The 13,682-nt window shown below is 56.6% G+C and overlaps 6 protein-coding genes across 6 annotated transcripts; 3 read left to right on the top strand and 3 right to left on the bottom strand.

The window, feature by feature from the left end:
• Nucleotides 1–286: 286 nt before the first annotated feature.
• Nucleotides 287–2,297, bottom strand: VTN31DRAFT_6032 (uncharacterized protein; the record flags this gene model as incomplete). Its single annotated transcript, XM_069406598.1, has 4 exons — nucleotides 287–1,399; nucleotides 1,453–1,543; nucleotides 1,595–2,057; nucleotides 2,126–2,297. The coding sequence occupies 4 exons, from the start codon at nucleotides 2,295–2,297 to the stop codon at nucleotides 287–289; spliced, it is 1,839 nt and encodes a 612-aa protein (XP_069259114.1).
• Nucleotides 2,298–2,497: 200 nt separating this feature from the next.
• VTN31DRAFT_6031 (uncharacterized protein) lies at nucleotides 2,498–3,272 on the top strand (the record flags this gene model as incomplete). Its single annotated transcript, XM_069406597.1, has 2 exons — nucleotides 2,498–2,509; nucleotides 2,565–3,272. 2 exons carry the CDS (start codon nucleotides 2,498–2,500, stop codon nucleotides 3,270–3,272), a joined length of 720 nt encoding a protein of 239 aa, XP_069259113.1.
• Nucleotides 3,273–3,375: 103 nt separating this feature from the next.
• VTN31DRAFT_6030 (uncharacterized protein) lies at nucleotides 3,376–4,346 on the bottom strand (the record flags this gene model as incomplete). Its single annotated transcript, XM_069406596.1, has 2 exons — nucleotides 3,376–4,020; nucleotides 4,080–4,346. 2 exons carry the CDS (start codon nucleotides 4,344–4,346, stop codon nucleotides 3,376–3,378), a joined length of 912 nt encoding a protein of 303 aa, XP_069259112.1.
• Nucleotides 4,347–4,606: 260 nt separating this feature from the next.
• Nucleotides 4,607–6,551, bottom strand: VTN31DRAFT_6029 (uncharacterized protein; the record flags this gene model as incomplete). Its single annotated transcript, XM_069406594.1, has 2 exons — nucleotides 4,607–6,351; nucleotides 6,407–6,551. The coding sequence occupies 2 exons, from the start codon at nucleotides 6,549–6,551 to the stop codon at nucleotides 4,607–4,609; spliced, it is 1,890 nt and encodes a 629-aa protein (XP_069259111.1).
• A 459-nt stretch (nucleotides 6,552–7,010) lies between these two features.
• Nucleotides 7,011–9,068, top strand: VTN31DRAFT_6028 (uncharacterized protein; the record flags this gene model as incomplete). Its single annotated transcript, XM_069406593.1, has 5 exons — nucleotides 7,011–7,436; nucleotides 7,507–8,135; nucleotides 8,195–8,379; nucleotides 8,430–8,954; nucleotides 9,010–9,068. The coding sequence occupies 5 exons, from the start codon at nucleotides 7,011–7,013 to the stop codon at nucleotides 9,066–9,068; spliced, it is 1,824 nt and encodes a 607-aa protein (XP_069259110.1).
• Nucleotides 9,069–10,721: 1,653 nt separating this feature from the next.
• On the top strand, nucleotides 10,722–12,725 carry VTN31DRAFT_6027 (uncharacterized protein; the record flags this gene model as incomplete). The annotated part of the gene is made up of 3 exons (XM_069406592.1): nucleotides 10,722–10,884; nucleotides 10,941–11,264; nucleotides 11,323–12,725. The coding sequence occupies 3 exons, from the start codon at nucleotides 10,722–10,724 to the stop codon at nucleotides 12,723–12,725; spliced, it is 1,890 nt and encodes a 629-aa protein (XP_069259109.1).
• Nucleotides 12,726–13,682: the final 957 nt, after the last annotated feature.

Below are 13,682 nucleotides of genomic sequence, written 5' to 3'. Positions count from 1 at the left end.
AGTTGGCAGGAGAGGGTTGTTGACATCAAAAAACTGGTCGTCTGCCTTTTGTGACCTTGACTGCAGGGAGAATAAATGGTATGAAGCCAGCTAGAGCCAAGATGTTCTTGCCTCGATGAGAGTCGTCGGGCCCTTCATGGGGCTGTGTGTTGACTGTGTTCTAGTAGCACCTCAATGAGACCCGACAGATCTGGTCAACGAGTAGCTCGTTCATCATTAAAGAGAACCGAGTATGTAGAATCATTGCATTCGTACATCTAACTCATGCCGTAGACAAGCCAATCATTCATGATCCATCAATCATCTCCACCCGCACCCTCGCCTCTCGCAGGGCATCATCGAACCAAAACCCTACAGGCCGCACCGAGTCCATCAACTCCACTTCCCTCTTGATGAACCGCGTGCCATCCGCGTTGACCACAACGCGCCCATCAGAGCCGGAGTTTGCTGCTTGATCGCCGTCGTCATGTTCAGCATCGCTGTCCCACTCTTCACCACCCACGTGGACTTCCTCGACGGGATCCCACTCATCGGTCTCCCAGATGAGCCGGAACCGGAAAAGCGGGAGGGAGAAGAGCCGGGATACAATGGCGCGGACACGATAGCCATCAAAAGTGCGGGGGATGTCACAAGACTGAGCCGCTTTTCCTGCGGCGAAGTCCTTTCCGGATGAAGTGCCAGCCACATGAAAGTGGAACTTGACGAGCCGGGCCGCCACCGAGTGCGGGCTGACCTGAGGCCCTAGCGAGCCGTCCCCGGCGCGCTTGATGGTCGGCTCGCCGTATGTCTCACAGAGTTCGGTGTACCGAGGATGGGCGGCGAGGATGGCTGGCTCATCCGCCGGGGCAGACGCTGAGAGTTCCTTGCCAATCAGTGAGAGGTAGTACAGCTCGCCATTTGACCGGTCCTGCGGGGAGATCTTGCTGTAGTTCAGGACGCGGACATTCTTGAGTCGTGCCAGGGTCAGCATAAATGCCTCGTCCACGGTCATGGGCCGCTCCGGTAGATTCGTCACCCGCGAGGGACCCACGGGCTGGTCGAAAAGCGGGTTGTTTGAGATGCGGAGAGACTCAAGACCGGGGAAGAGCAACGGCAATGCATTGACGAAGGACCACGAGTCGATACTATTGTGTGACACGTCCAGGAACTTGACTGTAGGGGAGAACTGGAGGTCATCATCATCAATGTTTGCGACGGTGATGTTGTTGCCACGGAGGCTAAGATGCTCCAGGTTCGACAACTCCGAGAGCACCCTAATGGAAGACAATGAAGTGATCTCATTGTATTCCAAGGTCAGGCTGCGGATGGTCGCCGTTGGCGCCGTGGTGATGGAGGAGATCTGGTTGAAGGACGCATTCAACCGCGAAAGCGAAGGAAATTGATGCGTCAAAGCAGCTATCTGTTGCACCATGTTAGGTATTCGGATCTTTGACCTAGCCTGATATGCCGCACCTGATCCCACGACATGAAGGTTTGATCGAGATGCAACTCGGCAATCCGCTCAAACACTAGGCCAGGCTGAACGGCCTCGAACCGATTGCCACTACCAGAATATTAGATCAACGTAGAGTACACATCGAAAAGGAATCCGTACTTGAGCTTCAAACTCCTCAGATTCTCAAACTGGGCGCAAATGTCCCGGACATCCCGCCATCGCTCCAGCAGATTCCTGCTGAGATCCAGCTCAGCAATCTTGGGCGCGGTCTGCCGGATCTTCTCCAGCTCCGCCTCACGCTGCTCTTCGGACTGAACGTCGTCATTGCCAAACACACCCCCTACGCGCAGCCCATCTAACAACACGATCCGCAGCTCCTCCAGCTCGGCCAACCGCCGACGGATCTTGTCGAAGCCGACTTCCTCGGCCACTTTGCCGTTGAAAACGATGGGCGCATGCAGCGGGCCATCACCATCATTTCTCTCGTTCTGCTGCTGCTTCCGCAGCGCTTCCTCGAACTCCGATGCATATTTCTGGTGTAGCGCCTCGAGGAAGCCCCGCGGCGGCTCTGAGGGCCGGGTTGGTCGAACAAACGACCCGGCTGTCGGTTGTCTGCTGAGACCTAAGCCAGAGCTCAGCACAAGTCGGTCGAAAAAAAGAAAGAAAAAAAAATTCTACAATGCTCCTTACATTCAAAGTACTGCTTCCCCTTGTGCTGCCCAGAGTGTTTGCCTCGAATTGGATCGTCCCATTCGACGCCGAGCCAGTCGCCCTTTTGGCCTTCGACTTGCCCGATGTAGCGGACGGTGCACAACGCACCGTCAAACGACAGCCGCTGGCCGATGTGGTACTTTTCCGTCATCTATACTAGCTCATGATACCGCACATAGCAGCGTCGCTCAGTAGATGGATGTAGTCGTCTATATACAGTTACGGTAACGTTACGATTGGGGTAAATAATTGACCAATCATGACTTGGAGATTCTGCCAGCTCTGTCCGCCTTTGGATGGATTTCTCCCAGTTGCCGCTCATTTGAGAACAAGCCGAGCAAAGCCGCAGCCATGGATTACCAGGTAGGTCACCCTGATGCGTTCATACTCGATAGGAAGATCTCTGACGGAAGTATAGAATCGTGCCGGCTCCAAGTTCGGCGGCGGTGGCGTCGCCTCCGCGTCGTTAACCAACGCTGACCGCCGCGAGCGACTGCGCAAGCTCGCTCTGGAGACGATCGACCTCGACAAGGACCCGTACTTCTTCAAGAACCACGTCGGCAGCTTCGAGTGTCGTCTTTGCCTGACGGTTCATCAGAACGATGGCTCCTACCTCGCCCACACACAGGGGCGCAAGCATCAAACCAACCTCGCCCGGCGCGCCGCGCGCGAGCAGCGCGAAGGGAAAAACCAAGATGCCGCCAACGCCGCCCTCCTACCCGGCGCCATGGGCGGCGTGCAGGTTAAGAAGAACGTCGTCAAGATCGGTCGCCCCGGTTACAAGATCACCAAGGTGCGGGACCCGTTGACAAGGCAACTGGGTCTGTTGTTCCAGCTGCAGTATCAGGAGATCACTCCTGGGGTGAAACCCCGCGTGCGCGTCATGTCTGCATTTGAGCAGAAGGTCGATGAACCTCCGGATAAGAATTTCCAGTACCTGCTGGTCGCGGCGGAGCCGTATCAGACTTGTGGGTTCAAGCTGCAGGCCAGGGAGATTGATCGCCGTGAGGGCCGGTATTGGGAGTGGTGGGATGAGGATAGCAAGGAGTTTTGGATCCAGGTCATGTTTAAGACGGAGCGGGAGGAGAGGTACAGTGGAGTTCCTGGGTTGGCGCCGCGATCATGAATTCGAGGTTGTTGGGCGTTTGGGCGTTGAAGGCTTGTTTGGGCATGTATCATGGAATTCATTGTTATACATGGATGATGGGAATCTATTCCAATCTATTGTTCTAAAAAGTTCCTCTAAATCGATCCAACAGCGGCACTCTCCTCTGCTGCCCCCGTTCCGTCGCGGCAGCATCCACCGCACTACTTGTACTGCCCGCCGCCGCAGACGCTTCATCCAGCCGCCTTCGTAGCGTCTCATACCGCTCACTATCCTCACTGGTAGCAGCAGTCCGCCGGAAAACCTCCTTCTCCCCCACCATCCAAGCCGGGACGCGCCACCCACGCGACGCAGACGCCGCGGCGGCAGGCACCAGCAGATCATCCCGCCACGCCACGCCGACCGCCCAGCCAACGGCGGCGGGGAGAAGCGAGAAAGGGAACTGCGAGAGGGCCAGCTGTGCGGCAACGAGGTACGTCGTAGACTTGTCCGACAGGAGCAGTGTGAGCGATGGCTTCGAGTCCCGACTAGAAACCGACGCCGTTGTGGCCGAGGCAACCGGGCGCGGGGAGCCCTGTGTCGTCGTCGCGATACGGTACTTGAACGTATGCGGAATCGTCGCATGGTACTGTGCCAACAGGGCAAAAAGCGTCGCCGTCAGGCCCGAGGGGAGATAATTCCAGGAATTCAACGAGAGCGGCCGCACGACACAGGCCAGGAGCAGCGGCGTTAGAATCGTTGTATATGCCAGCGCAATGAGCAAAAACGTCTAGGACACCCTCAGCCTCAACATCAAGCAGTCGGAGTATTGTGGGAAAGGGTAGTTACAGCCGTCTTTCTCGAGCCCCATAACCGCTCAACCACTCGCATATGATACGCCAGGATGGCGGCAAACAGCGTCTCGGTCGAGTTGGCGTATCCGGCAACCTGCCAGAGCAGGACGCGCGAGAATTGGCCGTATTGCCAGAGGTGCGGCTGGACCTGGATGTGTACGCGGTGCTTTGCGTCGAAGATGGAGAGCGCCACGGAGCATGAGACGATAGCGATGAGGAGGCGTTTGGTGATGGGCGCGTTGGTGAAGCCGGAGGATAGCATTGTTTTCTTTTTCGAAAGCTCGAGGTTATGCAATCATTCACTCGCTTCTTGTTTCTCTAGTAGAAATACTTGAAGAGTGGAAACGTGGTGTGTTGGAGGATGGGTTGACGTTGAAAACTGTCCGCCTGAGTTGTCGTTGTCCGAACAGAGCGAGATACAGTACATTCATTGTAATCTGCAGACTTCCAAGTACAGTATACAACAACAGGGTAGAATATATAGCCAGAGCTACTATTCTAACTAAGGCTCTATATTACAATCTAAGCTGCCTCTTCTCGCGCTGCCGTCGCTTCAGCCAGCGCTGTCTGATACCGAGAGATCGCCGACTCCAAAGCCTTCATGGTCGGCCCCAACAACTGATTGACCACCTTCTCCCCGCCTCCGACGGCCGCCAGGTTAACTCGCACCTTCTTGCCCGTCGCCGCCAGCACGTCGCGCGCATGCTGCTTCAGCCGCTTAATCTCCGCCTGGCGCTCCGCCTCGGCATCGGCGGCCACGGCCTTCACGCGCTCCATCGCGCGGTTCAGCGACTCCACCAGCGATGCCAGCTCGCCCGCGCGATCCGGGTTGCCCGACAGAAACGCCTGCCAGAACTGGTGCAAGAACTCCGTCGTCGTCGCATGGGTCAGCGTGAGGCGGTCGAAAAGCGGCGGCGACAGGCCCATTGTCCCCGGATCGGCAGCGGACCCTTCGGTCTGAGTCCTCCGCTCGCGGATGGCCTTGAAGATTTGCGTTGACGCACGCTGCAAGTTCACCTGGGATCCGACCACGGTGCGCGCCTGCGCTTCGTCGTCAATGTCGTCCTCATCTGGTTCGACGAGGCGCCACAGAGGCGGAGACTCGTCGGAGCAGAAGGTCTGCTCGACGTCCGTTCGGAGGGAGCCCAGGATCTGCGTGGGGTCCCGCTTCCCGAGCAGCTCTTCCATCGATTCATCCTTGTCTTTTCCCTGGGAGAAGAATCGGCTCTGATCGCGGATGTTGAGGAGGATGCGGTTCTGCTTCTCGTCTCCACGCAGATCCCGGAGTTGCAGCTCATTGGTGGTCAAGTCGTCAATGTCGGAGGCATCCGGACTTCGGTCGGCCGGTGCGACGTTGGACAGGATCTTCTCGCTGAGTGAGTTTAGCGTCCGGATGATCGGCACCTTGTCCAGCGAGCTCGGCCGCATGTCCACGTCTGGCCGATTCCCCTGTCGTTGGCTGTGGTTGACCTCATTGCCTGCCAGGTCGATAAAGCGCGGCACATGGGCCACTGCGTCTCGCTGCGGTGCCTCATCCTCTTTCAGGTACTTGTCCAGCACCGCATCGGTGGCGTCCGCCTCGGTGATGCGCTCCCCGCGTAGCTTTTTGAATAACCGGCTCTGAAAGAATCGCGACCAAAACTGCTGTTCACTGAGCTTGGGTACGTTCTCATCATACACCCGTTTCACGATCGGATGCTGCTGGAAGAGCAGTTGGATCTGCTCTTTGCTGATGTTCAGCTTTGTGACTTGACCCTCGGTCCGCGGCTTCAACGTTGAGAGTACGTTGTAGGAGCCGCGCGTCTGTGATCGCTCAATGACATGCGCCCGCAGCAAATGCACACGCGTGGACCAGAACTGCGAGACAAACTGCGCGCCCGAAATCGTGTCGGGCTTGGTACGCAGCGATTCCATGAACATCTTCTGCAGCGTCGGATCCGACTTGAGCAGGGACTGCTGCAACTCGGCGTCCGCCTTGAGCTTCTCGTCGTCGTCCCAGGCTTGCTGGCCGCTTTTCCCCGAAATCGCCTGGGCCATCGCAAGAGCGGGCGACACTCCTTCTCGCGGAGCTGCAGCAGCCACGGGGGTCTGTCCTGCCTTTGCCGCCTGGATGGCAGCACTGAGCGCATCCTTGATCGCGTCGGCTTCGGCGCGGGCATTTGTGCTGGACGTAAAATTAAACACATACTGCTCTTGCGGGCCATCATTCTGCTGGGCGAATATTCGAAGCATCACCTTGGGATTCGAAGCCGGGGTCTGTTGGAGATCTACGCAATTTAGTCCTGGCCTTTACAAAGAGAGACTCCCAAGGTAGAATCATACTGGTGATGTTCTTGACATTGATATGAATCGCGCCCCCGGCACCCCCCGCGGCTGGAATCCATGATATCGTCTGGCGGTCTTTCGACAACGTCAGCGTGCCATCTTTTTTCTTGTAGGCCGCAGAGCCGCTTGGCGGAGGCGCCATGCTGCCCTTGGTCGAGATCGAGACGCAGTCTCACGGTCCTGAGGTAGGCCGGACAGACGTGTGATGCGGTCCTCCTCCTTCCATCGGGATCAACGGATAACCATGAATCGAATCGCGCTGACGAGGGCCGTGAGGTGCTGGAGCCACTCGCAGACTGATCGGTGATCGCCGATCCAAAGAAGCGAGATGATCGTCACGTGCTAGAAATTAACTTACCTATCAGTAACATAGACTAGCCTAATAGGGAGCCCGTTCTGACCGCCTACCCGTTTTGGTAGATAGAAGAAGCGTTTCCTGCTGGAGTTCGTCGTCAGTTGAGGTCTCTCCCAGTTCCCCTCTCCCTGATACCAGAGTTGGGGTATTTCGAATGCGGTTGTGCTTTTCCCGGTCTCTACGTTCTTGCTTCTGAATGATTCGACAGCTGCTGGACCTTTTCTTCCTCATCCCCACCGCTGTCGAATGGCTCCGAGTGCCTCTCGCGCCTCGGTGACGACGACCGCTGCTGTGCACGACCGCCGCAACGACGACGCCATGAATAATTCCACGCGCCAGACTCGCACGAACCCTTCACGGGTGTCCAAGACAGCGGCCCGCTCGTTGTCGCTCTATGGACAGCCCAGCACTGCTACCGAGGATCAGCCGCTGGCGCCCGTCCCGCACGGCTTTTACCCGGCGCTGACCCATTTCACGGACGCCATCACGGCACTTCCCAGGGAGTTTCGGCGCCATAACTCACTGCTGAAAGAGGTCGATGCCAAGGCATGGGCGCTGGAGGAGAATTTGAACAAGCTGCTGCAGGCCGCGCTGGATTCCGAGCCGGTGCCGTGTCCACCGAACCCGGCCCCGATCATTGACGGGGTGATTAGAGATTATCCAGGGTGTCAGGTGAGTAAGGCTTTGATTCTGCTTGTACGTCTACCTGTCAATTGTATGATTTCTCACAATGCTCGTACAGGAATCCGAGCAAAGCAAAGCTCGCCGGCTTTTGTTCGACCGTATCCGGCGCACGCTCTCCGATTTGATGCTTACAGCGGACGAGAAGAACCATGTCATTAGCAATGCCAATGATGAGCTCAGCCATCAACTCTTCCGACTCGATTCGATCTTCCCGCACATTGCCGGGGAAATCAGCGAGGAAGCGCGGCTGGGGAGCCTCACGCATTGGGCGTATAGCAACCGGACGACCACAAAGACGACAGGTCATGAACGGCCTCGTCGAGAGGCTGCGTCGCATTTCGCGCACAATCTGGAGGCTGAACACGCATCTCGTAGTGAGGCGCGGCGCGAGGCGGTCCTGGCTCGCAAGCAGCGGCGCAACGCCGACGCGGATTTCGACGACGCGCGTGGCCGCAAAGGTGCTGGGCCTCGCGGCCGTGCCGCTGCTGGTGACGCGGACTCGGTCACCGGTGCAGGTGGCGCGAAACGAAGAAGGGTCGAAAAGCCAGCTACTGTGCAGACAGGCGGCACGGCAATGGAACGATCGGCGAGCGGCGTTACCAGTACGGGGCGTACGGCTTCGAAAGATGGGGTTGAGGTGAAGAAGAGATCACGAACATCCAATGCCCCAACTACTACCCGTAAAAGGTACTTGTCTCGGCTTTTACCTACGTCTACGATGGCCCGGTATTCTAATTTGTGTACAGGAACAATACGACCGCCTCCAATACGAACTCACCCGTGTCCTCGCCCATGGTCGGAACCTTCAACCCGCCGAGATCTGCCCCCAGTCCTGGTCCGAGCAACCGACCACAATCGTCTCGAGCCGGTCAAGCGCCGGCGTCTTCTCGCCAACGCCCGCCTTCGTCCACCTGGAATCGCACCAGTAACAGTAAGTCTCTTGGCCTTGAAGCTTCCCGGACAGGTTCTTATCTAATGCAGCGCCTTTGGCAGACCAACCAGGGGATTCCAAGTCGGTGCCGAACGCGCCTTCCAAGAAAACCACACCGACCGTGGACGCCGGCCGTCAGACCGAGACCGAAGAGGAAAGCAACGGCGGGGGACACCTGGAGGCGGCTCACGATGATGCCCGTGCAGACGACGACGCCAGGGTCCCCAACAGCCGGGGACGTTCCTCCAAAACGAGCACGCCGGTCCTATCGACTTTGTCCGAGGTGCAGTCGCGCAGCCGACCGACGCGGAACCAGAACGATGATGCGCCCGGCAGCAAGCGCAGCCACCGCAAGACGGGTAGCATTTCGACGGGGACACGACCACGGGCGACAGCCGCTGAGGACGAAGAATCATCACGGGAAGGCGATGATGAGTACGACGAGGCAGAGCAGCGGTACTGCTACTGCAATGAGGTCAGCTTCGGGGAGATGGTGGCGTGTGACAACGACGCATGTCCGCGGGAATGGTTCCATTTGTCGTGTGTGGGCCTGAGCAAGCCACCGCCGAAGAACGGTAAGCTCTGGCTGTATGCCGTGTGACCGGATTTATTGGCTGACTGGGAATCTAGTTAAATGGTATTGCAACGAATGCAAGGAGAGCATGAAACGGGGTCGTGCAGGACGGTGAGCGAGTTGCACGGAATCTTCGGAGCACGAAAGCAGGTCAGAATATTTGACGGATACGGCGTGCGATGGAAATTGACCATTCTTTATTTTATTGTGTTTTTGGGAATCATCCACGTATGATTTGTTAATTGGTCGACACCAGGTACACAGGGTAGAACACTGGATGTAGGTTGAACAACGATGACTTGATTATATCAATTGGTCGCAAAAGTTTTCAGAACAAGGGTGGAATTGTCTTACAGACCTGGGCACTGTAAGACGCCCGTAGGACTGCAGAGTGCACTCACCAAGGGGCCTGACTCCTGAGGAAACGTCGGGATTTGGATGGAGTTCTCGAACCGCGAAGGGGGGAACCGTTCGAACGTCATCCTCCAACGCTAACCCAATCAAGCTAGCGTCATAGCCGCTTGCATGACAGAGAAGGTCACGGGACCTCGGCTAGGACTCCGCTGAGTCGAATTTTCGGTAATCCGGTCGATCCACGGGTTTTTGTTATGTAATAAAGGGGCACCGCTAAGCCTTTTTGGGAGTAATATCGGGCTTGGCGTGCCTAAGGCACAGCTTCATTGAAACTGGGCCATCGGAGGGGAAAGCAATTGGAAAGCAATTCCATTTCCAGCAGCGTTCACAGAGTTCAGGATACCTCACAAACACCGGCAGCTTGGAGCGAGGGAAGGAGAGTGGCGCTTTGATTGGGGCACGGACTTGGGCGGAATCCTTGTGCGCAAAGGGTCAATCGGGTCTTCGATTTTTTTTTTCCTGAATGAAATTGGAGCTCGCTAGGCTGGGCCGAGACGGCGCTTGTGGTTTTGATTATGTCATGGGAATCCTCCCAGTGGCTCTTGTTCGCTTCCTGGCCAAGATGATTCGGAATGCTCGTCATGTATAGGGAAAAGAGGAGGAGATTGAGAAATCGAAGATCTCAGAGCTGAAAAGAGGAAATATGAAGAAAAGATGAAAGAAAAGAACTGCAGGAAGGAGCAAGGATCCATCATCGTAGATGGCAGGTGCAGGATGAAGTAAGCCAAGCAAACAAAGCAAACATTCCCAGAACGTCCAAACAAGAATAACCAGAACAAATTGCCTGATGGGGACATCGAGCACACCTCACCAGTCACCACCATGGTACATGATGACTCCATCGCCGCCATGGAGTCGCTGGTTGCCACTCCGCTCCTTTTTCTTTTTTTTTGTTCCCCTCCAGTCCCATTCCGGTTGGATCCAACAGCGTCATCGTGCTGTGCTGGACATTCGTTGAAAACCCCATGGTCCCTCGTTTGCTGTTCCAGCCAAATCAGTACCCAACCTCCACCTAGGTCAATACTTTTCTAGGTTACTTGGAGCTGGAAGAATCGAAATATTCATCCCCTCCTTCGCCGATGCTTTCAGAGCAACCATAGCTCATCCCTCCCTGTCCCACTCATCTGTCGCGGAATCCGGGGAAAGCTTCATCCCAGTGCCCTGTGCTTGCGCCAACCGTTGCAGTTCCACCAACCCCCATCTCTTAGCCTCGCCGCGCCGGGTCCCGGTCCTGGTTACCACATCGGGAATCTGCAAAAAAAAACGTCCGTGTGATTTGTTTCTCGGCTGGAAAATTACACGAAAAAAAAAAAAAAAAAAGAAGAAAAACAAAAAGACAAAGGCCGGCGTCAAGATGGATCCATCTGCGACACCGCCGCTCCGTGTCAAGAACCTGAGGGGCGATCAGCACTCTCGGGATCCCTCCCCCATCTCACACGCCTCGGGCAGTACACATTCGCGCTCGTCTAGTTTCTCCCGCAGAGACTCGTTTGGCTCCGTCAAGGAGGACGTCGACGGTATGTCCTTGCCTACGACTGATGCCATGCGCAGGCGCACGTTGACGGTATTCCAGGCATCGCTCAGACCTTCGTGGATAGCAAACAGTCCAAGACGGGCATTGAAAAGCCCTCGTCCTCCCTGACGATGACGCTTGACCCGATGCGGACGCCGGAGTTCTGCTGCCCCTGCGGAGGCTTCCGCGGCTGGAAGCAGATCCGTTTGGGCGGCCGGCGCATGAGCAGGAGCTTCAGTGATCTGCGATTCCTGGGTCGAAGCTCGTCTCGCGGCTGGGCATGGGATGACGATGAAGACGAACGGCCGGTGGAGAAGAAGAAGCAGCCCAAAGAGCCAGAGAAGCAACGTGTGACGATAGAGAGTCTACCTGTAGAAGTACTCAGTACGTATTTTTCCCAAGGCTTTCCTGCTACAGAAACTTGATGAGCTAACTGAACAAGCCCAAATCATTTCCTACTTGGCCCTGGACGTCCCGCCGAATGGCTACACACCGCGAAACATGGACCTGGTGTCGTGCCTGCTCACGTCGCGCACTCTGCACTCGGCAACGCTGAGCGTGCTGTACCGCAACATTACCATTCCGCACTCTGTAATCTTCTCCAAGCTGCTGCGGCATCTGCGCCAGTACCCGGCCCTGGGCACGATTGTGCGGCGGCTGGATTTCTCGCACTTTACGTCAGTCGGACTGGGCCGGACGCGACAGATGAACGCAGAGATCCAAAACCTAACGTCGCGAACGCTACTGGACTGCTTGGAGCTGCTACCGAATCTGATGGAGCTTCTGTTCCAGGAGCACGTGGAGGAGGATATCGACACAGCAGTGATCCGCAAGGTGTTTACCGACTTGCCGAACCTGCGGGCGATTGACTTCTGCGCCTGCGCGTCCAAGGGCTTCTCGGGTCGGTTCCTGGACGCCATCAGCACAGACCTACCGGCGGTGTTGCCGCAGCTGCAGCGGGTGAGCTTGCACGAATGCAACAGCCTGTCACCGGCGGCGTTTGAGACGCTGCTGCCGCGGCTGGTCCACCTGACGCATCTGGACGTTGCGCACACGCAGATCACGGAGTCGGCGCTGTTCTCCATCCCGGAGTCGGCGCGCATCACGCACTTGAACCTGGCCAGGTGCACGCGGCTGACGGGGCCGCAGGTGGTGCGTTTCTTGACCACCCACCCGGCGGTGACGGAGTCACTGGTATACCTGAACCTCATGGCAGACCCGTCACGATACCGGCTGCTGGAGGCCGAAGACGTGACGGAGCTGCTGCCAAAACTTCCGTCTACCCTCCGCTCGCTCAACCTCAACGGCGCGCGGATACGCTCTGAGCACGCGCCACTGCTGCTCCCGCTCACCAAACACCTCGAGGAACTCGGCCTCAGCAATGCAGAGCTAACGACCGACGACCTCAACTCCTTCTTCATCCCTCCCGAAAAGCAAGGTCAAGACCAAGACACCGCAACTCCCTGGCAGCCGCCGGCGCTGCACTACCTCGACCTCAGCCGCGTTTCCTGCATCACGCTCGGCACGCTGGTCAACCCCAAGGCCCTCGTGCTGGTCTCGCCGCACAGTGCCCCGCTCGAGGTGCTCGAGCTCAGCGACAAGCTGATCGCGACGTTGCGCGACCGCACCAAGCCGGGGCGGTCCAACGGGTGGACGGTCCGCGAGCTGGGGCGAAGAGGTTGGTACGTTCGCGAGCCCCCTACCGGCCCGGAAGGATCTTCCCGGCGTGTCGACGATGGGTCACGCAAGTGGAAAATGGGTGCTCGGTGGTGGGGAATGCGTAAGATTCCGGTTGCGGTTGGCGAGGTTGGTGGTTTGTATGGGCATTACATGTTCAAGAAGTAACCTATTTTTCTTTTCTCCTTCCTCCTCTCTGATCTGTTTTCTTATTTCATGGTAATGGTTTGGAGCATGGCATTGATAATCAGCGTTTCTGTTGTTGTCCTGTTGTCGTTTTTGGGGCGTTTGATCGATTGATATTCTTTTTTTTTTTTGTTCGATATCAAGGAACGGAAGGTTTAACTGTGGTTGTTCTTTCTACTTTGCGAAGAAAAAGTTTCCTTCGTTGTATGTATGATACCATTGAGTTTTTCTCTTTAACAATTGCACTCGTCAAACCAAGAAAACATGTACCTAGGTATGTATTCCTGCTGAATTGTAGAGTCTCGATAATATCACATTCGAGCAAAGATAAACCACCGTATCCATACTCGACTGATTGGCATATACATACTAATCTTCCAACAAACAACATATAAATGACCGAACAGAGAGATAAAGGGGACAACGAAAAATAAAAACGAATGAATGGATTGATCGAAGAACCCCCCCCCCCCCCAAAAAAAACGGTTTTACTACTCCCCCTTCAACCTCTCCTGCCTCACCGTAAACGCCTCCTCGAGCAATTCCTGCTCTTCCTTGATATGCATCGACTTGATACCTGTCGCGACGGCCGCGCTCGGCGGACGGCCCGCGTACATGACATGGCGACGATTATGATGCTTGGTGGCGTTGAGCAGGGTCTCGATCCGCGGCTGGACGAAGCTCCATGCGCCCGCGTTGAGGGGTTCCTCCTGCGCCCAGACGATGGTCTGCGCGTTCGGGTACATGTTGTCGAGGTTATCGCGGAGTTGGGCCCACGGGAACGGATGGAGTTGCTCGATGCGCGTGATGGCGACGTTGCGCAGACCCAAGGTGGCGCGGTGCTTGACCAGCGCGGCGTAGATCTGGCCGGAGCAGAGGATGACGCGCTCGATCTGCTCTGGGGCGTCGATCTCGTTGGTGGCGTGGGCGGGGTCGGGG

The sequence above is a fragment of the Thermomyces dupontii genome, assembly GCF_041956625.1.
Source record: "Thermomyces dupontii strain NRRL 2155 unplaced genomic scaffold VTN31scaffold_6, whole genome shotgun sequence".
Classification (NCBI taxonomy): Eukaryota; Fungi; Ascomycota; class Eurotiomycetes; order Eurotiales; family Trichocomaceae; genus Thermomyces; species Thermomyces dupontii.
This window is presented reverse-complemented; position numbering and strand designations above follow the sequence as displayed.